Below are 24,942 nucleotides of genomic sequence, written 5' to 3' on the forward strand. Positions count from 1 at the left end.
CTAAATCTCCCAGCATCACTTCAGGCCATCCAAGAGGGTTCCAGATAGAACCCTTCCCCCACCTCCTCAAGAGCCATGGATTCTGCCCCAGACATCTGACCTCTAGGGCCTACCCCATTCGTTTAAGACCCTAGATGCCGCGCCCCTCAGGAACCCAAGCATCTGGCTCCCTAAAAAATAAAAATCTAAGACCAAGGAAAGATTTTTTGTTTATTTGGTATGGGGTCTTCTGTAGCTCACACAAAATTACTGGGAAAATAAATAAACCAGGGGAGCCCCCTCTGCCCACGGTTCCAAGGTCGCAGTCACAGCAGCCCCAAGAGGGCAGGAACCCGGGAATCCGAGGGGTCCCGGCCCTGGCGGTCACTTGCCCAACAGAAGGCCGGCGCGCAGCACGCGGGGCACGCGGCGGATGGTCAGCGAGACCCGGGTGCCGCGCACCAGGCAGGCTCCGGGCCGCGCCGACGGGCAGGCGGCCGCGTTGGGCGGCAGGGAGGCGGCGTCCAGCGCGTCTTCGCGGGCGGCGGCGATGCCGTGGAGGAGGCGCGTGTAGGCGGGGCCGCGGAGCACCAGCAGGCTGCGCGGTTCCAGCAGTAGCGAGGTGGTGGGCCGGGGCGGAGGCCGAGGCTGCAGGGTGGGTTGAGGGTCAGCGGGGCTCAAGAAGTCGGGGGGTGGGCGAGAGGTCGGCAGGCTCCGGGGGTCAGCGAGTCCCCAGCAAAGGCTGAAGAGCAAGTGCGCTCACAATGATGGAGGCTTTGGTGGTTCAGGAGTGAAAATTGCTGGGGCCTGGGCTGGGGCTGCCAGGAAGGGAGGGCGAGGGCTCTGCAGTCCCTCGGGAGGGGGCAGGATCTAGGCGGCAGATGGGGGCGTCAAAGGGTCAGCGGACCGTGGGAGCTGCAGCTGGGATCTCCAAGGGGCTGGGGCTGGGGCTGGGACCCAGAAATCAGCAGTCCCCAGGAAATGCAGGCAGAGCTGGGCTGAGAGAGCATGGCTGAAGCCAGAACCAGGTGAGGCAGAGTGAGGCAGAGGTTAGAGGCAGTGGGGGTCCCCAAGGATATCAGGACATGAGAGGACAACTGCACAGCTGAGGGAGTATCAGAGCATCCAGGAGCATGCAGGGCTTGAGGGCAAGCCCCAAGAAGGAGTGGGTCAGGGTGTTCAGGGGTGTTTCTGTGAACACTGGGGTGCTAGAAATGTATCACTCAGAGAAATCATGTGTCAGGGGCCAAGGAGAATCTGGGGGTGTCCTGCACTCCAAATCACATTCCTAGAGTAGCAGGACATCTGGGGCACCCTAAGCAGGGGCAGATAGGGCATCTGGGAGGAGGTGAGGCCCCCCTGAGTTAATGGCGGTGGGGTATCTGAGGATATCAGTGTCTGCTAGGGAGTCAGGGGCATCCACTCAGCAGGTGGGGGCATCGGGGAGCCTGTGGAAATCATGGCACGTAGGGCACCCTGTAAGCAGATGGGCTGGGTGTCTGGGAGGAAGTGGGTATACCCCATGAGGGTACACCCCATGAGGGTACAAGGGAAGGTATCTGGGAGAATGCCAGGAGTACCCCAAAGGCACGTGGGACCAGGTCATCTTGGAATTTAGTTCTTGAAGTGCCTACAAGCGGTTGGGGCAGTGTCTGGGGGCCCACCTCTTCTGTAGGGTCATCATCCTCCGGCCGCCGCGGCTCGTAGAAGTCCAGCACAGTGTGGGAGCCCAGGCTGATGGTGCTGACGGTCGGGTAGTACAGTGGTCCGTCCTCGTGGGGCTGGGGAGTGGGCACCAGGGCTGGCAGGGCAGGAGTCCACAACCCCCACCCTCTGGGTCAACGCGGGGCTCCCAAGCCCCACGAGGGCTTGTCCCTCCCAAGCCAGGGACAGGCAGGTGAATGCCTGCTTGGGAGATGTGGCTGCCTAATGAGTGAGGGTGGGTACAGGGTCCTCTGCCCCAGCATGGCTCAGATGTCTGAGTGGGGGGACACGGGCTGAGGGTGTGTGGTTACCATGATGCCCTCCCCAGGCAGATACTGGTTCACAAGGACATGGTTAGCTGGGAGGCCTCCAAAGAGGCTGAGGTCAGACACTTTGTCCACGTAGCGCTGGAGCCATGGGGGCAGCCGCTCAGGAACCATCCCCCGGGGATGGGGAAGCCCACCTGGGGAAGGCAATGGGGTCCTGAGGGCTCCCCCATAGCAACAGATCCCCCATTAGGGATTCCACAATGGCTGGAAGCACCCTGATCCCCTCAGGGACCCCTGACCCTTTGGAGATAGCCACTGGGTCCTTCAGAGGTTTACTCACTTCTCCAGACCACGGGCCCCTTTCAGATACTCCCAACTCATCAGAAATCGCTAATCCCTCAGGACCTCCACTGACCCCTTTAAAATCCTCCTGGCTCTTGGGGCTCCTTGAGCTGTCAGGGACCCTCTGATGTCTTAAGTCTATTGGACCTGAGTCCCCTGCCCCAGCCTACATCCCAGAATCACTCATGCCCCAAGCCAGGGATACTTACCCCAGTTCTGTAACTTTCTCCCAGAGAGCTGGGTCCACTTTGGCTTTGGGGCATTAAAAACCTAGGAGGTGGGAAGGGGGTCACTCCTTTCTCAGGATCACCCCTCTATGATTCTCCCACCTAGGTCAGTCAACATAAGGGCCTTTACCTCTGGGGTGGAAATGGGTCATCTCAGTGTCTGTGGGACCATTTCCTGGGGCAGTGGGTTCCTAGGATTTTGTGATTTGCCTTCTTTCCTGGGAATGCCTTTGGCCTCAAAGCCCATCCATGTCTACCAGGATGTAGCAATCAGGGCTGCACAACCATGGTCTGAGAGTTGTGGGTCTCACAATCTACTCAAGAGTGCTGGGGCTGGATAGGGCTTTTTCAGCCCAGCCAATAGTCTGCATTCTAATTTCCTGATTCCATGCCAAACCCGGTGGCTCACGCCTGTAATCCCAGCACTTTGGGAGGCCGAGACGGGCAGATCACTTGAGGTCAGGAGTTCGAGACTAGCCTGGCCAACATGGGGAAACCCCGTCTCTACTAAAAATACAAAATTTAGGCTGGGCGCGGTGGCTCAAGCCTGTAATCCCAGCACTTTGGGAGGCCGAGATGGGCGGATCACGAGGTCAGGAGATCGAGACCTTCCTGGCTAACACAGTGAAACCCCGTCTCTACTAAAAAGAATACAAAAAACTAGCCGGGCGAGGTGGCGGGCGCCTGTAGTCCCAGCTACTCGGGAGGCTGAGGCAGGAGAATGGCGTGAACCCGGGAGGCAGAGCTTGCAGTGAGCCCAGATCGCGCCACTGCACTCCAGCCTGGGCGACGGAGCAAGACTCCGTCTCAAAAAAAAAAAAAAATACAAAATTTAGCTGGGCATGGTGGCACGCACCTGTAATCCCAGCTACTTGGGAGGCTGAGGCAGGAGAATTGCTTGAACCTGGGAGGCAGTATGGTGACACACGTCTGCAATCCAAGCTACTCAGGAGACTGAGACACAAGAATTGGCTGAACCCAGGAGGTGGAGGCTACAGTGAACTGAGATCACACCACTGCAGTCCAGCCTGGGCGACAGAGCAAGATTGTCTCAAAAAACAAACAAACAAAAATTCCTGATTCCTGGGCTCTCTGAGGACAGTTTGAGTTCTGCACCCTCCTTGTTCCTATTGCCTGGGGAAGGGAATATGCAAAGCTGGGCTATCTCAGCACAGCAAAGAAAGTACTTTGAAAATCTTCCACTGCCAAGATCCTAATGGTCTAGAATGGGCTATCTCAGTCCAACAAGTCTATGCTCTAGTTGATAATCTACTCATTCCCTTCATGGTTATGGAGCTGTACTGGGCTATTTCAGCCCAGGAATTCTATAATATGTAGATTTTTCAATGCCAAGAACGCAAAGGTCTGGAATGGGCTATCTCAGCAAAAGAAGTCTGTGTTCTGTAGCTAATTTTTTTCCTGGACTCAAGATCAGTGGGTTACTCCAACACAGGGAAGATCTGTGTTTTGTAACTTAGGCTCTGGGGCTGCAAAGGGCAGGGACTCTGAGCTTTGTAAATTCTTCTTTCCCCAAACGTTAAGAACGGAATGCAGACTGGGCCATCTCAGCATAGATGGTCTGTGTTTGGTAACCTTATTCCTAAGGCTCTGGGTCTATGCTGAGCTATTTTAGCACAGGAAAGAGTTTACTGGGCTATCTCCGCACAGAAATCTGAACACTAAATTATTTACTCCCCAATCTCAATGATCTGAACTGGGCTATCTCAGCCTATGTTTATAACCCCCTATTCTCTAAGCTAGCAGGATTGGGCTATCTCAGTAGAGGCAGTATGAGCTCTGTAACTTCCTTGTTCCTTTTGTCAGGGTCTTCACTGCAGCCTTGTGGGCTTTCATACAGAGGATGGGCATTGGGGAGGAATATGGGAAGAGTGGGGAAACAGACCAGAAGGGCACTGAGGTCACCTGTCGAAGCAAATACTCCTCCTCTTCTTTGGAGATGAAGTCTGGGACATAGTAGATTACAGGTGGTGCCTAGGATAGACAGACCTCCTTGAAGATGTGGCCCTTCAACCCACACAGAGGACATATCATCACAGAGCAACCCCTATGCCTGGAGACAGGCTCAGGATGTCCTCAGACAGGTCAGGGTCTGAAGTCAAGGGACCAGTGCCATTCCAGAATGGACTCTGACAGTAAGAATGAATTTGGAGGAAGGGGGCAGTCCCAACCCAAGAACTCAGGAGTCAGCCTGCCTCCTTCACCCTCTGCACCCCGAGTTCTGACAACCTGCTCCACTCTGAATGGTTCCAGGGCCGGGACTCTGGCGTCCTGCTCCTCCATCACCACCAACTCCTTGCACCTAATCCTGTAGGGAGGGGAGGACACGCTGAAGTCACTAGGCCTCCCACCCTAACACCACAACGCAGCCTTCCACGCCATCACAGGCCAGGCCTCACCTCAGCCCTCTTCTGAAACTCACTTGGTCTCTAAAAGCTGAGTCTTCAGCATCTTACAAGCCACACAGAGAGCCCCTAGGCTCCATGCCCGGAAACAATGAACCCCAAGAATAATCCCCCATTACTCTGTTTACTAAGGGCCCATCAAACTACACATATGACCTCTCAATCCTCCCACAGAGAACATCGTCTGGCCCCACACACAGGGAGCCTTTCTCAAAAGCTCTACATATAGCCCCCAGGGTTGCACCCCAGAACCCCTTTAAACACCTTAAGACCTCGCTTCAGACCTGCAACTGTGAGCCCGGCTATCAACACTCAGCGACCCCCGCCCCCCACCGAATCCCATTCTGTGCACCCCTGTAACCCCAATCTGAGCCTCCTCAGACATGTCCACCCTCAGCCTCCTCGGATCCTCCCATTTGGACGCCCCTCGGATTTCCCTTCCTAAGTGCCCCTTCACTCCAGCACCCTGGGATCTTTAGCTCTGAGGCTGACTCCCAAACCTTCTTCCCTCCCTGAATCCTTCAGACCCCCGACTCCGAGCCTTTTAGGACTCCAAGCTCTGAGCCTCCTCGGACTCCTACTCTGGGCTCCCCCGGATCCCCACTTTCAGCCCTCTTGACACCCATCTCCACCCCCAGCACTCCCCAAAACTGACCGTCCACCAGCGTCCCCTCCAATTTCCAAATTCAACATCCCCATCCCCCTCCCAGCCATTTCCGCCCCACATTACAGACGCTGAGCTCGCAGGCCAATGGGAGCTCCCAGAGGCCTCAAGGGCCCGCCTTCCACCCAATCGGCGCTCTTACTCAGTATTCTCCCTCCCACTTCATCCTCTCCCAGGGATAGGCCGCGCCTCCTTGTCTCTGAGCCATTGGCAGGAGGGCGTGGGCGGGGCATCGTCGTCTGGCACTGGCCAATCAGAACTTAAGAACCGAACCGGGCCATCGGCCGAGTGGACCCGGATGGGCGGGACGGGGGCTGCAGCCGTGACAGCCGCGGGAAGATACGAGAGGCTGCTAGAAGGACTTCCCGCGGCCAGCGCCAGCCGGTGCCCACACCGCAGGGAGGCGAGACTGAAGGAAGCACTTCCTTTCCCGTCTTCTCCCAACAAGGGAAACCCCCAATGACCCGACACAGAGAGGCCATAGAAACGTCTTTATTGAAGAGGACAGGAGTCATGCTGAGTTTGGGGACATGCAGTGAAGGGGCAGTCGTGAGCTGTCCTTGGTGGTTGGGGCCCCAGGTCTGCCCTGGACTCCCTGGGCCTTCAGGTTCTCCCTCGGGCTGTTGGTCGGGCCCAGGTGCTGTGGGGTCCTTTGAGGCCAGTGACTAGAACGTAGGTTGAAATCGGGGTTCCAGGATTTGGGATCCCCTCAGGGCCTTGGGGCCTTCCATTTACTAGAGATGGAGGCTTTAGGATTTGGGGTCCCCTTAGGGCTGGGGATCTTGGAATTTGGTGTCTTGAAATCCGTGGACTCAGGGCATTGAAATTCTCCAGTTTCCAGGGATGGGAATTCCTGTGTGGGTTTTCCTGGTGCCTGTCAATAGGGCTTGAGGTGCCTGGGAGCCTGGAATGCATATCCTGACTGCAGTCTCCTCCATACCAGGCACAGGGACCTCATGATTGGGTTTCCTGGTGGCTTGGGATTGGATTTTCAAATTTGGGATTCCCTGGGGATTTGGGGATTCCATGATTCGGTGGTCCTAGGAGTTAGGGCATTGGGGTCTTCTAGGGGCTGTAGGACTTGAGGGCACAGGGGAGTTTGGGATGTGTGTACTCTAGGGTTTGGGATCCCCAGAGTCCTAGAATGGGGCCTCCAAATTTTGGGGTTCCCCAAAGGGGGAAGTCGTTACTTAAAAAATAGATAATTTTCTGGGAGCCTGGCCAGCACAGGAGCTGTGGGCCATGTGGGGTGGGCTTCGTACAAGGCACTGGGGGTTTCTTGAGGGTGCAGAGGGTAGGAAGACTTGGGGGTCCTGTAATTAGCACTTCCAGGACTGTTTTGGTGTCTGTAAATTAGGGGTGACAGTGGGCTGGTTATGGTGGGTTTCTCTTGAGGGGTAAGAACAAGGGTCTTTGTTAATGAAGGCAGTCTCTGATTGAGGGGTTGGAGTGTAAGGGCTTCAGGGTGACCATGGGGTCACGACATCTTGAGGGGACTGATGTTAAATGGGGAACAATGACATGAACGTCTGTTACTCTTTTGCTTTGGGGGTGTGACCTATGTTTATTTCAAGAGGACTTAGTGGGGAGTGTTTGTTAATGGGGAAGTTTCTGATCCAGGGTTGGGTGATTCAAGAATGTTCTGTTGTAATGCGTTATGTGGAGAGGGTCACCATCATTAGGGGTGATGTGGAAATCTGTTAATCTGGGAATCTGCTCCGCGGGGTTGGGGATAGGGACTAGCCTGAAGGTGCTACTCAGGGAATCTCTTTCTGGGTGAAATGGGGTCTGTATTTGGGGGTTATTATGGGGCTATCTGTTAATAATGGGGCCTCAATGATCGAGGGCTGGCTAACAGGGGTCTCTACTCTGGATGTGTTACTGGGAATCTCTATCTCAGGGTGACTCAGGGCTCTTCGGGTGTCAGGAGATGCTAGTGGGGACTCTGTCTCTTTGTCAGGTGTCCAGGGCCTCTAAGACTGCATCTCTGCCCTCAGCATCCAGGGGAACCAGCAGCAGAACAGCAACCTGGAAAGGAGAATCACAGGGTCACACCCTTAGGCAGGCAGCGGGGACATCTGCACCCATCACCCCCAGCCTTTCCCCCAGTGTTTGCTATCAGGACTTTCTGGATTTTGCCTGTACCTCTCTGGCTATGGTTTGTTTGTTTGTTTGTTTGTTTGTTTGTTTGTTTTCTGAGACAGAGTCTCCCTGTCACCCAGGCTGGAGTGCTGTGGCATGATCTCGGCTCACTGCAACCTCTGCCTCCCAGGTTCAGGCAATTCTCCTGCCTCAGCCTCCCGAGTAGCTGGGACTACAGGTGTGCACCATCGTGTCCGGCTAATTTTTGTGTTTTTGGTAGAGACGGGGTTCTACCATGTTGACCAGGCTGGTCTTGAACTCCTGACCTCAGGTGATCCAGCTGCCTCAGCCTCCCAAAGTGCTGGGATTACAGGCGTGAGCCACCCCGCCTGGTCTGTAGCTGTTATTCTGAGGCTCGTGTGGAGGGAAGGGTGTTCTGCTTCCTTTACTGCCCCCCACCGAAAGTGGAAGTCACTAGAATTCAGTGCGGGGCCCTACACCCTAAAGACTGTTTCTGGATATGCTAACAAGTTACAAGTTTTCCTAACCTCTCTTTCCAGCCCTGACCAGAGCTCCAGATCTCTGGGTCCAACTGCCTTGTGGATCCCTCTCCCTGAATGTCACATAGGAGAGGGGATAGGGGTTGGCCACACACCTGGAAATGGAGTTCTCTGATGCAATGTCCTTTGGGGTCCGGACTGTGGTGAAGGTGCGTTTGGGCTGCGTCACTGAAGAGGAGGTCAGGATGTCAAGTGAGGGGATGACAGACCACCTGTGTCCTCAATACTCATTCATACTCCTTCTCATTAATACCTCCCCATGTCTCCAGCCCCTACCTGGATCTCACATTCCCAATACCCATCTGGGCCCCTTGTCCATAATTCCCACCATGTCCCCCAGTGACTATCCCTTTCCCCAGTATCTGCTCAACCTCATGTCCCCAAAGAGCCTTGTTGCTAACTTCCTCATACCCTTCAGCACCTATCTTTTTGGGGACCTTGTCTCATCATTTTCCTGGACCCTGTATCCCCCATTAAATACCAGAGACTGTCACCAGTATATACCTGAGAACCCAGGACCTTCCTCCCATCCCCAAACTTACACTCCCCACATAGCATCTCCCAACTCACTTGTCACTTGATGCACTTTTTTGGCTCCAACACTGTCCCCAGGGGGATCAGTGGATCCGCCAATCCTGAGGAGACACAGGGATGGGGGAGAGGTCAGAGCCACAAGAGGCCAGAGTCTGACTGGGGGCTGGGGGGTGTCCACACTGTCCTGCTGGTCTGGGAGGAGGAGGCCATCTGACGGGGGATCAGGGCTCCAGGTGGTACCCTGGGTTGGGGCTAGAAGTTTAGGCTCACCTCTGAATACGGGATGCTGGTGCGAAGACCCCATGCCTCGGGGGGCAAGTGAAGTACCGGACGCCGAAGACAGAGCCATCATGCTTGCCTGTGGGCTGGTCCAGCTCAATGCCATACCAGTAACCTGCAGCACAAGGGTGTCAGGATTTCTCAAGACCCTGCCTGGCCCCTGGCCCAGAGTCCCCATCCTCACCTGGGGCAAAGTCTGTCTTCCCATAGAAGCGCACAATTCCCTGCTTCTGGCCCGCGACAAGGACCTGGTCTCCAACCTCAGCCTTGGCCCCATCCCGCTGCTGCAAGCTGCCCAGGGATGGGGATGATGGGGTCTTCTTCTTGCCTACGGGAAGAAGGTGCAGGAGGTGCGTAGGGGGGTGATGCCAGCTTTGGGAACCCCAGGCCACCTGGAAAACCCCAAGGTAGAAACCCTGTTCTTGGTTTCAAGTGAAACTGAATCCCAGATGCCAGAGAATTAGGAAGGGGCTTTAGGCCTGAAAGGAAACCAAGTCAGAGAACCTGAAGAACCCCAAAATCCTTTCTCAAAGCTGAGTCAGAAGTCAGGAACCCAGAAACTGTCCTTTTAAAATGAAGGGAGAGGCCGGGCGCAGTGACTCATGCCTGTAATCCCAGCACTTTGGGAGGCCGAGGCAGGCGGATCATGAGGTCAGGAGATCGAGACCACAGTGAAACCCCATCTCTACTAAAAATACAAAAAATTAGCCGGGCACGGTGGCAGGCGCCTGAAGTCCCAGCTACTTGGGAGGCTGAGGCAGAATGGCATGAACCTGGGAGGCGGAGCTTGCAGTGAGCCGAGATTGCGCCACCACATTCCAGCCTGGGGGACGGAGCGAGACCCCATCTCAAAAAAAAAAAAAAAAAAAGAAGGGAGAATTTGGGTCTGAGAGTAAATCAGGCTGGGTGCAGTGGCGCAGGCGTGTAATCCTAGCACTTTGAGAGGCTGAGGCAGGCGGATCACTTAAGGTCAGGAGTTTGAGACCAGCCTGGCCAACATGGCAAAACCCTGTCTCTACAAAAAAAATACAAACATTAGCCGGATGTGGTGGTGGGCACCTGTAATCCCAGCTACTTGGGAGGCTGAGGCATGAGAATCGCTTAAACCCGGGAGGCAGAGGTTGCAGTGAGCCAAGATCGCACCACCACACTCCAGCCTGGGCAACAGGGCAAGACTCTTGTCTCAAAAAAAAAAAAAGTAAATCAAATGACCAAAGCCAGTATCTCCACAGATTCTTCCCTAAAACTGGGGGAGACCTTTGGGCCTGAGAGGAAACTAAGTCACAGAGGGCAGGGAACCCACAGGTCCTTCTAAGAACTAGGGGGGACCAGTACTGAGCCAAAGGGGAAACTGAGTCACAGAAGTCAGGAACTCAGAGCTTGTCTTCCAAAACTGGAGTTTGGGCCTGAGGAGAAACTGAGTCACAGAAGCTGAGCTACTCCCACAACATCCCCAAACTGGCTCTTCCCACCGCAGGGATCCCCTCTCTGACCTTTGTGTTCCCTGCGGCCTTTGCCGGTGACACGGGAGAAGTCCATCCGGGGGGTCCGGGGCGTAGAGGTGACAGAGGAGGGGGGTGCGTCCACTGCCTTGGAGATCTTGGACACGGAGGCAAAGAGACCTACGAGTACAGAGTTTGAGCCTGGTGTTGTCCAAGCCTCTGCCCTCAGCCCCCATCCCCTGTTTCCCAGTCAGCAGCATCAGAACTGCTGAGTGGACCCCCGGCCGCACCCCTCTTGGGCCCCAGGTGAGACTAACCCTGCTTGGGGGGGCAGATGAAGTACCGAACGCCCCCAACGCTGCCATCATTCTTGCCCTCAGGCTCGTCCAGCTCCACGCCCACCCACTGGCCGCTGGCAAACTCCGTGGTCCCACAGAACCGCAGTGTGCCCGTCTGGGGAGAGAAGGGAGGCGATGGCTGAGGAAGAAATGCTGGGAGGCCAACGTGGAGTGCTCGCACACAGGCAGCAAGGTAGGGTGCATAAGGCCACCCTGGGCCCAAACCCCAGGTCACACATCACCATTTGCTGGCTACATGAGTTAACCTCTCTGTGCCTCAACTTCCTTTGCTGTGAAATGGGAACAAATATACTCACCTTATAGGATTGTTAAAGAGTTGCCCTGTCTCATATAGTGAATAGTGACTAGCCACATAGGACAATTTAAATTTATTTATTATTATTATTATTATTATTTCAGACGGAGTCTCGCTCTGTTGCCAGGCTGGAGTGCAGTGGCAAGACCTTGGCTCACTGCAAACTCCACTTCCTGGGTTCAAGCAATTCTCCCATCTCAGCCTCCCAAGTAGCTGGGACTACAGGTGCACGCCACCATGACTGGCTAATTTTTGTATTTTTAGTAGAGACGGGGTTTCACCATATTGGTCAGGCTGGTCTGGAACTCCTGACCTCAGGTGATCCACCTGCCTCAGTCTCCCAAAGTGCTGGGATTACAGGCATGAGCCACTGTGCCTGGCCAACAATTTAAACTTAAACAGGCTGCGGTGGCTGATGCCTGTAATCCCAACACTGGGAGGCCAAGGCTGGAGGATTACTTGAGGCCAGGAGTTTCAGACCAGCCTGGGTGAAAATGGCGGGACCCTCTCATCTTAATCTGTTCCAAAATACAAAGGCAGCAAGACCCTATTCTCTATAAAAGAAAGAAAAAAGGTAGCCAGGTGCAGTAGTTCAAGCCTGTAGTCCCAGTTACTTGGGAGGCTGACGTGGGAGGATCACTTGAGCCCAGGAGTTCAAGGGTGCAGTGAGCTATGATTGTGCCACTGCACTTCAGCTTGGGCAACAGAGCAAGACCCTGTCTCAAAAATAAATAAATGCATACCTTAGGAACAAGACTCAGATAATTTTTTAATTTAAAAATAAATAAATTTAGTCTGGGCGCAACGGCTCACACCTGTAATCTCAGCACTTTGGGAGGCCGATGTGCGAGGATCACCTGAGGTCAGGACTTCAAGACAAGCCTGGCCAACATGGTGAAACCCCATCTCTACTAAAAACACAAAAATTAGCTGGGCATGATGGCGCACGCCTGTAATCCCAGCTACTCGGGAGGCTGAGGCAGGAGAATTGCTTGAACCCCGGAGTGTTGCAGTGAGACCAGATAGCGCCATTGCACTCCAGCCTGGGCAACAGAGCAAGACTCTGTCTCAAGAAAAAACATAAATAAAAATAAAAATCAATAAATTTAAACTAAAAGTGCATTTCCCCAGTCACACTAGTCATATTTCAAGTGCTCAATTGTTACATGTGGCTTGTAGCTTACTTTACTGAACAGCACAGACACAGAATATTTCTACCATTACAGAAAGCTCTGTTGGACAGGGCTGTCATAGAGAAATTAAAACCCTCGGAACAGGCTTGGCATTAAGTAAAGGATCAGCAAGTATTCGTTATTGAAAAATGGTTTTTTGCTGGGCGCAGTGGCTCACGCCTGTAATCCCAGCACTTTGGGAGGCCGAGACGGGCGGATCACGAGGTCAGGAGATCGAGACCATCCTGGCTAACATGGTGAAACCCCGTCTCTACTAAAAATACAAAAAACTAGCCGGGTGCGGTGGTGGGCACCTGTAGTCCCAGCTACAAGGGAGGCTGAGGCAGGAGAATGGCGTGAACCCGGGAGGCGGAGCTTGCCGTGAGCCGAGATTGCGCCACTGCACTCCAGCCTGGGCGACAGAGCGAGACTCCGTCTCAAAAAAAAAAAAGAAAAATGGTTTTTTTCTATTTTAGAGACAGGGTCTCACCCTGTGGCCCAGGCTGGAGTGCAGTGGTGCGATTATAGCTCAGTGTAACCTCGAACTCCTGGGTTCAAGCAATCTTCCCTCCTCAGTCTCCCAAGTAGCTGGGACTACAGGTGCACACCACCAAAGCCTGGCTAATTAAAACAACAACAACAACAAAACTTTTCTAAAAAATAGAAATGGAGTATCCCACCGGGCGCAGTGGCTCACGCCTGTAATTCCAGCACTTTGGGAGGCCGAGGCGGGCAGATCACGAGGTCAGGAGATCGAGACCATCCTGGCCAACACGGTGAAACCCCGTCTCTATTAAATATACAAAAAATTAGCCGGACGAGGTGGCGGGCGCCTGTAGTCCCAGCTACTCGGGAGGCTGAGGCAGGAGAATGGCGTGAACCCGGGAGGCGGAGCTTGCAGTGAGCTGAGATCGTGCCACTGCACTCCAGCCCGGGCGACAGAGCGAGACTCCGTCTCAAAAAAAAAAAAAAAAAGAAATGGAGTATCCCCATGTTGCCCCCCAGGTTGGTATTAAACTCCTGGCCTCAAGCAATCCTCCCCATCTTGGCCTCCCAAAGTGCTGGGATTACAGGTGTGAAGCCACTCTGCCCAGTCTGTTAGCTATTATCATGCTGTAACTTTGGTCAGGGGACTTCTTGAACCTCAGTTTCATCTGTAAAATAGAGATAGTAAGATACCTCATGGTGTGATTGTCTGATGGAAACTTTTTTTTTTTTTTTTGAGACAGGGTCTCGCTTTGTCGCCCAGGCTGGGGGTGCAGTGGCATGATCTCAGCACAGTGCAGCCTCAAACTCCTGGGCACAAGCGATCCTCTCACTTCAGCCTCCTGAGTAGCTAGGACTACAGGTGTGCGCCACCATGCCTGGTTAATTTTTTCATTTTTAGTAGAGATGAGGTCTCACTATGTTGCCCAGGCTGGTCTTGAACTCCTGAGCTCAAGCGATCCTTCTGCCTCTGCCTCCCAAAGTGCTGGGACTATGGGCATGAGCCACTGCATTCGGCGGAAACATTTTTAATACATGTAAAGTTGCTTAACTGCAGTGAGCCTTTAGTGAGTGTGGTTATCATCATTATGGGAGGCTCATTCATCTCTCCATGTCTCAGTTCCTTGTCCATATCATGGGCTAATTAATTAGTGCTGATCTTAGAGGGTTGGTGGAGGGACTAGAACAGTGCCTGGCACACACAAAAAGCATTTAGTATGCACTGGACTCTGTTCTAATGGCCTTACGCATTTTAATTAATTTAAACCTCAACCAGCCCCCCAACGTGGGTACTATTATTATCTCCATTTACAGATGAAGACATTGAGGCCCAGAGAGGCGGAATCACTGGCTCCAGGTCCCACAGCTGGGAAGTTGCAAAGCTGAGATTTACCTGGGCAAGTCCCTGAGCCTGAGCCCATGACGCTGTGCTATGCTGCTTCTCTAAGGGGCAGTGATTGGTATTCCATGTCTCCAGATAAAGATTTTCACCTGTTGGAGGCTTTTATAGTCTGGCTTACAAAATGGGAAGAGTCAACCCAAACTTTCAGAATTGTGCAATGGATACAATTAGATCGTATACATCAGAATGCTTTCTGGATGGGGCCGGGTGCAGTGGCTTATGCCTGTAATCCCAGTACTTTGGGAGCCAAGGTGGGTGGATCACTTGAGGGCAGGAGTTTGAGACCAGCCTGGCCAACATGGCGAAACCCACTGCTACTAAAAATAAAAATAAAAAATTAGCCAGGCTTGTTGGCACACACTTGTAATCCCAGCTACTCGGGAGGCTAAGACATGAGAACGGCTTGAATCTGGGAGGCAGAGGTTGCTGTGAGCCAAGATCGCGCCACTGCACTCCAGCCTGGGTGACAGAGCGAGACCCGTCTCAAAAAAACAAAAGCAAAAATCAAACTCCTTCCGGTAGCCTACAGGTCTGCTGTGACCCAGCCTTGCTGACCTCTCCACCTCCCCCCGCTTCCCATAACTCCCTCATCACACTGCCCCTTCCTGCCTCTGTGTCTCCATACCTACTGTATCCTCTGCTTCCTTACCTTTGCAGAGGAAGCTCTTTCCTGTCTTAGTTTGGACATCACCTCCTTAGAGAAGCCTTCTCAGAACACCCCAGCTAAAACCACCCCAGCATTCAGCCAGGGACAATTTACTAAATCCAAACATGTAATGGTGTTCACAGCCCTTGTTGCTACCAGAACTTTATTTATTTATTTATTTATTTATTTATTTATTTATTTATTTATTTATTTTCAGTAGAGGCGGGATCTCGCTATGTTGCCCAGGCTGGTCTCTAACAACTCCTGGCCTCAAGTGATCCTCCCACCTCAGCCTCCCAAAATGCCGGGGTTACAGGTGTAAACCACCATGCCCAACCCAGAAATTATCTCAACCATAGGTTTACTTTCTTGACTGTCTCCGCTTCATTACAAGTGGAGCTCCATGAGAGCAGGGCAGGGGCAGACACAGCCCTCCCTCCCTAAGGACAGACTGGGGTCCCGTATGGAGCCTGAGGGACACCAGGAAATGAAGTTGGAGTCCCTGGATAAATGAAGATTCTCTCTGCCCTCTGGGCTGTGATACCCGCTCCCCCTAGCTGAGACTCCTTTCTCCCTTTTTTTCCCTGGCTTGCTCCTCCACATCTGCAATTTGGGTGCATTCCCCATCACACTCCAATCACTCTGGCCTGGACTTTCCTAGCCAGACTTGCCTCTGAGAGCGAAGGGGCCTGATCGAGGACCACAAGACCCAGGGGGAGCCACAGGTGCACAGAGCTGCGCAGATCACTCTGCTCACCCCTCCCCATGGCAGCCATGACCGCTCTCGGCCGTCACTATCAGATGATGAGTTGTTTCCCCCCCAGGATGGAGAGCTCAGCACAAGGTGAGGCTCAAAGGAGACACCACGGAACAACTGAGACGAAATCAAATACTGGGTGGATAGTTAGGACAGCAAGCAGACAAAGGGGACGGACTGCACTCTGCCCAAGGATACAGTTCCAAGGGATTAAGGGGCTAAGTCCCACCCCACCCACCACGCCAACACACACCCCAGCCCCTGACCTTCTGGCCATCCAGCAGCACGCGGTCTCCCAGGCGCAAGCCCAGTGCGCTAAGCATGAGATTGCCTGGGACGTTGTCATAGTTGGGTAGTGTGACCTTGGGGAGGGCGCAAGATAGTGGCACCGCCTCTTCCAGAAGCGTCCGCAGCTCCTTGGCCACCAGCGCCGCCTCTGCCTTGTCCAGGGACATGTCCATAGGATCTGGGACCACCTCCGCCGGCACCTGTCCTTTTCGATTCTGGGGGCCAATGGGAAGAGGGGGCGGGGACTCAGTGGCAGAGGCCACACCCCCATGGAGGCCCTGACCCTAGAGACCACCAGTCTGGGTGATGCAGGGTTAGGACTAGGTCATACCCTGGGCCAACCTGGGAATAAGAAGGGGCAGGGCAAGCCGGGTAACATGGCTCACGCCCATAATCCCAGTACATTGTGAGTCCGAGGCAGGCAGATCGCTTGAGGTCAGGAGTTCAAGACCAGCCTGGTCAACATGGTGAAACCTTGTCTCTACCAAAAATACAAAAATTAGCCGGGTGTGGTGGCGTGTGCCTGTAATCCCAGCTACTCAGGAGGCTGAGGCAGGAGAATCCCTTGAACCTGGGAAGCAGAGGTTGCAGTGAGCTGAGATCATGCTACTGCACTCCAGCCTGGGTGATAGAGCGAGACTCCATCTCAAAAAAAAAAAAAAAAAAAAGAAGGGGCAGGGCAGAAAGGTGCAGACCACATCCCCAGGGAAACCCACCCCTGAGACCCAGGGCTGGGGGTGTGTCAAGGAATTGAGGGTGGGCCTGGGGGTGTAGGCAGTAGGGATGAGGGCCACACTTCAGTGCTGCAGGTTACGCCCCCAGGGAAGCAATCTCTGGAGACCCCAAGCCTGTAATCCCAGCACTTTGGGAGGCCGAGACGGGCGGATCACGAGGTCAGGAGATCGAGACCATCCTGGCTAACACGGTGAAACCCCGTCTCTACTAAAAAATACAAAAAAACTAGCCGGGCGAAGTGGCGGGCGCCTGTAGTCCCAGCTACTTGGGAGGCTGAGGCAGGAGAATGGCGTGAACCCGGGAGGCGGAGCTTGCAGTGAGCTGAGATCCGGCCACTGCACTCCAGCCTGGGTGACAGAGCATGACTCCGTCTCAAAAAAAAAAAAAAAAAAAAAAAAAAGAATGGGTTCCTGTGGGCCGGGTGCAGTGGCTCATGCCTGTAATCCTAGCACTCTGTGAGGCCGAGGTAGGCAGATCACCTGAGGTCAGGAGTTCGAAACCAGCCTGACCAACATGGTGAAATTCCATCTCTACCAAAAATACAAAAATTAGCCAGGTGTGGTGGCGCGTGCCTATAATTCCACCTACTCAGGAGGCTGAGGCAGGAGAATCGTTTGAACCTGGTAGGCAGAGGTTGCAGTGAGCTGAGATTGCACCACTGCACTCCCGCCTGGATGACAGAGCCAGGCTCCATCTCAAAAAAAAAAAAAAAAGAGAGAGAGAGAGAGTGAGAGTGGGCTCCTGTGGTATATAGTCAGGAGTCGAACTCTGGGCCAGTGGGGAATGGGGAGAGGCAGGGTCTCAGGGGCACAGGCCATGTTCCCCCAAGATACTAGTGCCTGGACAGCTGCAGAGTAATTAGCATTGTGGATGGAGCCTGGTAATGCATGGGTTGGAAATCAAAGATCATATTGAGGGCTTAGGAGGGGACCAACCCTCTCATTCACAGAGGGCCTAGCCTTACTTTCCTCATGTCCTTGAAATGCTGTTATGCACTGCCACGGGGTAGGCTGGATGACCCTGGGCAGATCCCTTAATCTCTGCCTCAGTTTCCCCATTGTAAAACAAGGCTTATAATAGACTTCACCTGACATGTAATGAACACTAGGCAAATTTCAGCTGTTACTGCATTTGCTGAATGTACAGACATTTGTAGTATCTGGGAAGTCACGGGAAACGCAGAGACCTGCTGGAGGGAAGTGGGGGAGGACGGGAGCAGGAGGGTAACGGGTTCTGGGCAAGGGTGGCAGTACCCTCAGTGCAGGGTTGGCGCCGTGCTCCAGCAAACATTTGGCGGCGCCCAGGCACAGGCTGGAAGCAGCGATGTGCAGGGCTGAGCCGTGGTTGAAGTCACTGCACGTGGAGTTCACCACTGGAAGTGGGCAAGAGGAGGGGTTCCGGGTGAGCACCTGTGGGACCCCAGCCCTCCTCCTACCTCGGGGCTCATCTCTTGACTTGCAGGTCCCAGAGCCTCCGACGCAGAGCCCCGCCCCCACCTCGGAGCCCCACTCTCCCTTCGCGGCCCCGCCCCTCCCTAGAGTGGTAGTCCACTGAGCCCCCTCTCCCACGCCTCCAACCTCCCGCTGTCTCCTCAGATCGCCATCCTCCTTTCCCTCGCAGCCTGGCCCTCACCTGGGTCTCTGCATCCCTCACCCAGGTCCTTGCCCCTCCCAGCCAGGGCTCTCCTCCTCACCTCGTGGCCGCGCGCCCTTCAGCAGCACACGCACGAGGTCGGGCACATCAAAATAGGCCGCGTAGTGAAGCGCGTTCATGTTGGTCCAGCGGCTGCGCAGGGTCACATCTGCGCCCAGCGCCAGCAGCTGCTGCGAGAGGCGCACGGCTGCCGCGGGGTCCCCTGCGCGATAGGCGGGATCAGCTTGGAACCCCCATTCCAGAGCATGGGCCCAGTGTACGGGGAGGGCCCTGCGCCTCAGGGACTATACTTTGGGATCTGAGGCTTCGGGTTCCAGATGGGGCCTGAGTTCTGGGTGGTTTTGAGCGTGTTGGGTCTGGGGGCCTAGGCTTTGGGGCTCATGACTTGGGGGTGGGGGCCCTCACCGACTCCGTGGGCCCCAGCCTTGCACGCATAGTGGAGCAGTGTCATGTCGGTCAGCCCGTCACGATCGTTCACATGGCAGCCTCGGCGCAGAATCTGTGAGTACCAGGGGAGCAGGGAGGGTCACCCACACATGTGGGGAACCGCATCCCCTCTCTCCCTGGTTTCCCCAGTGTTCTTACCTCATTGCCGATGACATCTATCTTGTGCTGGACTTGGGGCACCCACTGGCGCACAATGGCAAACAGCTCGGGGATGGTGGTCTGAGGGTCAAACAGGATCTCCTGGCACGCCGGGTCATTGGGATCGAAGAAGGTGAAAGCTGGGGTGGCAAGAGGTCCAAGGTCACCCCACGCAACTGACCCCCTCCTTCCAGCCTCAGTAGGGGAGCTTTGCCTCTTAGAGCCTCTAATGCGGGATCTCAAGCTGGTGGCACATGGGCCACAGTCAACCCACAGGCATTTTCTGTGTGGCCAGCATGAGGTTTCAAACTCAGGTGGGTTCACATAAAAATCTGGATGCCCAGTGTGTCTTGAAAAATTGGAAGATCAGGCAATTCCCATATAGCAGAAACTCCACCCCCTGAAACAAAAGCCGGACAGAGTGCAGTACCTTGGAGTCTGCATGTCCAGGGGGACTGCTACTGACCTCACCCACTGTTGCCCTGTGAGAGTATGAGTGAAGTTTGGCTGAATCCCCAGAGCAAAAATAAATAAAGCCAGAAGTCCTGGTTTTTAATAAAACTCTCCCAATTGTTTCAAATACCATGTAGCCCACATAAAATGTATCCATGACTGGGCACAGTGACTCACATCTGTAATCCCAATGCTTTGGGAGGCCGAGGCAGGAGGATTGCTCGAGCCCATAAGTTTGAGACCAGCCTGGGCAACATAGCAAGACCTCTGTCTTTATAAAAAGTTTTAAAATTAGCCATGTGTGGTGGTGTGCATTGGAGCTACTCAAGGAGATTGAGACAGGAGGATTGCTTGAGTCCAGGAGTTCAAGGCTGCAGTGAGCCATGATCATGCCACTGCACGCCAGCCTAGGCAACAGAGCAAGACCCTGTCTCTAGAAATATAAAAAATAAAAATAGAGGCTGGGCGCGGTGGCTCACGCCTGTAATCCCAGCACTTTGGGAGGCGAAGGCAGGCGGATCACCTGAGGTCAGGAGTTCGGGACCAGCCTGGTCCAACATGGTGAAACCCTGACTCTACCAAAAATACAAAAATTAGCCAGGCATGGTAGTGGGCGCCTGTAATCCCAGCTACTCAGGAGGCTGAGGCAGGAGATCCGGCCACTGCACTCCAGCCTGGGCGACAGAGCGAGACTCCTTCTCAAAAATAAATAAATAAATAAATAAATAAATAAATAAAATAAAATGTATCTATGAGCAGGAATCAACCTGTGGCCAGCAAGGGTGGTGCCCAGAGGCACTTCTGTCTCCTCCCACTCAACTCTAAGGAGTACTGCTCTCTGTGACGTCAGCATCCAGCACAGGGCCCTGGCATGTGGCAGGAACTCAGTGCGTGGTGAATGAACGAGTACATGAATGATCAGATTATACACAGCCCAGGGAAGCGCCACATAGAAGGTGTCTCCAGGAATCAGTTGGCATGCTTCTTTTAGAACTGCAGTCACATCATAGCCCTGCTTGGCTTAGAACCCTCCTCCAGCTCCCATCCCATCCAGAGAACAGACCAAAGTCTTCCCCATGGCCCTCAGGGCTCTGCACATCCAGCCCCTCAGTTCTCAGCCCTCTCCCCTCACTTATTCCCCTTCCCTCATTTCCCACACTGGGCTCCCTCTGTCCCTCCCACGTGCCAAGCAAATTCCTGTCTCAGGGTCTTGGCACTTGCTGTTTTTCTCACTCGGAATAGACTTCCCACACATCTTCTCAAAGCTTTGTAGATCTTTGCTCAAATGTCATCTCCTCAGAGAGGCCTCCCCAAACCACACTGTCTAAATCGGCACCCGCCCTTCTCCATCTCCTACTCTTTCTTTTCTTTTTTTTTTAAGAGATAGGGTCTTAGCTGGGCATGGTGGCTCATGCCTGTAATCCCAGCACTTTGGAAGGCCAAGGCGGGCAGATCACGAGGTCAGCAGTTTGAGACCAGCCAGACCAACATGGTGAAACTCCATCTCTACTAAAAATATAAAAATTAGCTGGGCGTGGTGGTGGGCACCGATAATCCCAGCTACTCAGGAGGCTGAGGCAGCAGAATCACTTGAACCAGGAAGGCAGAGGTTGCAGTGAGCCAAGATCGTGCCATTGCACTCCAGCCTGGAGTCCGTCTCAAAAAAAAAAAAAAAAAAAAAAAAAAGATAGGTTCTTGTTGGAATGCAATGGTGTGATCATAGCTTGCTACAGCCTTGAACTCCTGGGTTCAAGTGATCCTCCTGCCTCAGCCTCCCTGGTAGCTGGGACTACAGTACATACCACCATGCCCGCTATTTTTTTTTTTTTTTTTGTAGTAACAGGGTCTTGCTATGTTGCCTAGGCTGGTCTCAAACTCCTGGGCTCAAGCGATCCTCCCACCTTGGCTTCCCAAAGCACTGAAATTACTGGTGTGAGCCACCATGCCCAGCCCTTTATTTATTTATTTATTTATTTATTTATTTATATCATAGCTCATATCACTACTTAACATGTTTACTCCTTCTCTTTCTCCCTCCTCCATTTCCTTTCTTCTTCCCTCACTAGGATCTAAATGCTACGATTCCATTCTGCCCCATTCACTCCTTTATCCCTAAGGCCAGGCACAGCACATGGCACACAGTAAGTGCTCAGTCAATCTCTGTTGAATTAATGTACAGATTTAACAGATATACTTGGATTTCCTCTTGGAGTCCACCTTAGCCTTTTCCCTGTCCTTGACCACATTTCCAGATTCCTTCACATTCTGGGACAAAACCCTCTCCCGCTCTGCAAGCGAGACTGCTTGGAGGGCTCAGCCTATACCCTCCGACCTCCCACTGAGTCACAGACCCCAGCCACCTCCAGCCGTATTTCCAAAGGAGATTTTCCAGTTTTCTGAAGTACAGCCCGCCCCCCGCAACACCTCAGGCCCCAGATAACTTTCTTTTTCTTTTTTCTTTTTTTTGAGACAGGGTCTCACTGTGTCACCCAAGCTAGAGTGCTGTGGTGCAATCCTAGCTTGCTGCAGCATCGAATTCTCAGGCTCAAGTGATCCCCCCACCTCAGCCTCTGGAGTAGCTGGGACTACAGGTACTCACCATGCCTGGTTAATTTCTAAATTTTCTGTAGAGATGGGGTCTTGCTCCATTGCCCAGGCTGATCTTGAACTCCTGGCCTCAAGCGATCTTCCCACCTCGGCCTCCCAGAGTGCTAGGATTATAAGCCAGAACCACCGTGCCTGGCCAACTTTCTTATTTTTCTTAGACTGAAGTCAACTTGTAGTCTCCCTGATCCACCTCTAGTGGGTGACATGTCCATGGATGCCATCTCTCCTGCTCTAGCCTGGCAACGCTAACTCTCTGAACCTGGTTTCTGAACCTCACAGCTGCTGGGGATTCCCAGCCTGCATATCTTCCAAATTCCCCTTCTACATTCAACTCTGGCTGCGCTCCATCCCCTTCTACCCAGTACCCAGAGGGAGCTTTCAAACTATAAATCAGACCTGCCACTCCTCTGCTTTTAAACACCCTCACCTTGCTACTCTTCTCCCCCATCCCACTTAGAATATAACCAAAGTCCTCACTGTAGCCTTGAAGGCCTTTCCAGATCTGACCTATGCCAACCTCTCACCTCAACCTTGATCATTCCCTGAATGCAGCTCCAGGATCTTTCTGTTCCAAGTTCAATTCTGCCTCAGGGCCTTTGCACTTGCTGCTCTCTGCCTGGAACACTCTTTTTCCAGCTCTCTTCTGGCTGATTCCTCCCCATGCTCCGGGTCCCAAACTAAATGTCACCTACTCAGAAAGACCAGCCCTGACTACCCCTGCAGGTAGCTGCCCCCTAGTCATGATCATATCCCCACCTTTCCTTCTCTCCCTCCCTCCCTCCCTCCCTCCCTCCCTCCCTTCCTTCCTTTCTTTCTTTTTTTGATAGTCTCACTCTGTCACCCAGGCTGGAGTGTAGTGGCTCGATCTTGGCTCACTGCAACCTCTGCCTCCCAGGTTCAAGCGATTCTATGGCCTCGGCCTCACGAGTGGCTGGGATTATAGACGTACGCCACTATGCCCAGCTAATTTTTGTATTTTTAGTAGAGATGGGGTTTTACTATGTTGGCCAGGCTGGTCTCAAACTCCTGACCTCAGGTGATCCACTGCCCTCGGCCTCCCAAAATACTGGGATTACAGGCGTGAACCACCACACCTGGCCCACCTTTTCTTTCTTTCATAGCACTCACTCCAATCTGAATTTATCTGATTTCTGATTTATTTATCTGTTCACTTATTTAGTCTCTCCTTCTCTCCTGCAAGGGAGGATCATTCCTGGATCACTTGGGATTAAATCTCCAGCACCCAGCATAAGGCTTGTCACAGAGTAGCAGCACTCGATAAATATTGCTTGGTCAATGATTAGACACTTTCAGTTTCTCCAAGAGGCCCTCCTCTCAGCTCCATACCCTCCTACCTCAGATCCTTTACCCAGCAGTTACCTCTCCTGGGACCCCTTTCCCCTGACCCCTCTCTTAGTTAACCCCAACTCACCCTCCAGTCTTCTCAAATATAACCTCCTCAGGGAAATCATGTCTTAAAAAACTCTTGCAGCAGCTTGTTTTTGGTAAATACAATTTTCATAATGTCTTGTAATTACATATTTATATTACATTATATTTTTCTTTCTTGCATATAAACCTAAATGTGAACTAAATTACATTATGGTTTAATACCTATTTGTGTGGCTGTTACTGAGGCCTGTGAGTTGTCTCAGGGTAAAGACTGGTTCTCTCTTGCCCCCTGCTGTGGCCCCAGCCCCTAGCATAGAGCCAGGTCCACAGACGCTTTCAATAAATGATTGTTGAAAGACTAAATGATGGAATGATGTGTCATGAATCAACGACTAGGAGTATTACAATTCCATTCTTCAATGGGTGAATGAGTGAATGAACGAGGGGTGCTCTGCAGCCAAGATTCCTCTGGACCACCTTCAAATTCCCCAGAAATTCTCCCACCATCACCACCAGCAGAGCACAGCCCACCCTTCCCAGCCACCCAACGCTCCAGGCTAGATTCCAGGGTGGGGACAGTGTTACCGTAGTCCTTAGGGAGGGGGGCAGGTGCTGAGGGGTGCACAACAGGCTTCTGTCGGCGCTCCTGGGTGGGGCTGGGGGCCTCGGGGACGGGCTCATCCTCCTCCTCCTCTTCTTCCTCCTCTCCTCGGGGCGGCGGGGCCATCGGGGCAGGATCTGTCTTAGTCATGGTCCTTGGTGGCCCTCGGGGGGCAGGTGCAGAGTTGGGGGCAGCTTTCAGGCAAATCCTGGAGGCAGTGGTCAGCTGGAGAGGGTGCCCCGCAGGCTCCAGGGTCCAAGCCCCTAGGAGCTTCCAGGGCCCCGAGTGGCCTCCGTGCAACTGGATCTTGGGCAACCATAGGGACCCCCGTTACCCACAGAGGGCCCCGGTGTGTGCGCCCAGCGCCTGCCACCTCCCCCAGGCCCAGCCCCCCATTCTTCTCCTCCCGCGTCAGGCCCCTCAGTCTCAGCCGCCCCCTCCCCGGTTTGTTTATCTCGGGATGCAGGATGCTTCGCCCCTCCCCTTCTCCGCGGGCCGCCCCCTCCCCATCTTACCTCGGGCGGACAGCGCTGGGGACCAAAGTGGAGACTGGGGAGACTGTGGGAGCAATGGGGTGTCGGTGTCAGGGGACGTGATGGGGCAGGCGAGGGAGACAGAGAGAAGGGGACGAGGCCCAGGCGCCGACGGGGGGTGGGGGCGGAGAGGGAGGGGCACGACTGCGCATGCGCTTGCTGCCCCCTTACCGGCGAGGGGAGGAGGGACCAGGAGGAGGGATCGGGAGGCGCTCGCATTGATGGAGGGGCCAGAGGCGGCGACGCAAAGGGGAGAGCCTCTGAGTACAGGGAGAGGAAGAGATGGCTACGGAAAGGAGCGAGATAAGCAGATACAAGGGCGAAAGAGAGGGCTGAGAGAGCGGGTACAGATCTTACCCATCCCCTTCCGCCACGCCTGCAAACCAGGCCGGTGAGGGCAGTGGTCTCCCGGCGTGGTGACAACGGATGTTCTCTCTCTCTAGGACCCTAGACCGGACTCCTTCTCCAAGCTC

At 53.7% G+C, this 24,942-nt stretch overlaps 2 protein-coding genes across 9 annotated transcripts; both read right to left on the reverse strand.

The window, feature by feature from the left end:
- Positions 1-191: 191 nt before the first annotated feature.
- On the reverse strand, positions 192-5,707 carry LOC105495486 (alkB homolog 6). 7 transcript variants are annotated; one of them, XM_024797182.2, is made up of 8 exons: positions 5,600-5,632; positions 4,939-4,990; positions 4,769-4,847; positions 4,445-4,513; positions 2,504-2,564; positions 1,995-2,146; positions 1,644-1,760; positions 192-627 (listed from the first exon to the last, which is right to left on the reverse strand). In XM_024797182.2, the coding sequence occupies exons 3-8, from the start codon at positions 4,820-4,822 to the stop codon at positions 364-366; spliced, it is 717 nt and encodes a 238-aa protein (XP_024652950.1). In that variant the 5' UTR covers positions 4,823-4,847; positions 4,939-4,990; positions 5,600-5,632; the 3' UTR covers positions 192-363. The 7 variants fall into 7 exon arrangements, with proteins under 7 accessions (XP_024652950.1, XP_011763412.1, XP_070942497.1 ...); XM_011765110.2 differs by lacking the exon at positions 4,939-4,990 and having other exon boundaries at positions 5,600-5,707; XM_071086396.1 differs by lacking the exon at positions 5,600-5,632 and having other exon boundaries at positions 4,962-5,542.
- A 377-nt stretch (positions 5,708-6,084) lies between these two features.
- Positions 6,085-24,609, reverse strand: LOC105495485 (CAP-Gly domain containing linker protein 3). Of its 2 annotated transcripts, none has more exons than XM_011765109.3 (14): positions 24,452-24,609; positions 23,921-24,242; positions 18,884-19,023; positions 18,704-18,797; positions 18,339-18,500; positions 17,899-18,017; positions 15,889-16,125; positions 10,823-10,958; positions 10,557-10,685; positions 9,248-9,391; positions 9,055-9,178; positions 8,821-8,885; positions 8,346-8,418; positions 6,085-7,636 (listed from the first exon to the last, which is right to left on the reverse strand). In XM_011765109.3, exons 2-14 carry the CDS (start codon positions 24,084-24,086, stop codon positions 7,582-7,584), a joined length of 1,644 nt encoding a protein of 547 aa, XP_011763411.1. In that variant the 5' UTR covers positions 24,087-24,242; positions 24,452-24,609; the 3' UTR covers positions 6,085-7,581. The 2 variants fall into 2 exon arrangements, with proteins under 2 accessions (XP_011763411.1, XP_011763410.1); XM_011765108.2 differs by having other exon boundaries at positions 23,921-24,144; positions 24,452-24,601.
- Positions 24,610-24,942: the final 333 nt, after the last annotated feature.

The sequence above is a fragment of the Macaca nemestrina genome, chromosome 20 (genome assembly GCF_043159975.1).
Source record: "Macaca nemestrina isolate mMacNem1 chromosome 20, mMacNem.hap1, whole genome shotgun sequence".
In the NCBI taxonomy this organism is placed as follows: Eukaryota; Metazoa; Chordata; class Mammalia; order Primates; family Cercopithecidae; genus Macaca; species Macaca nemestrina.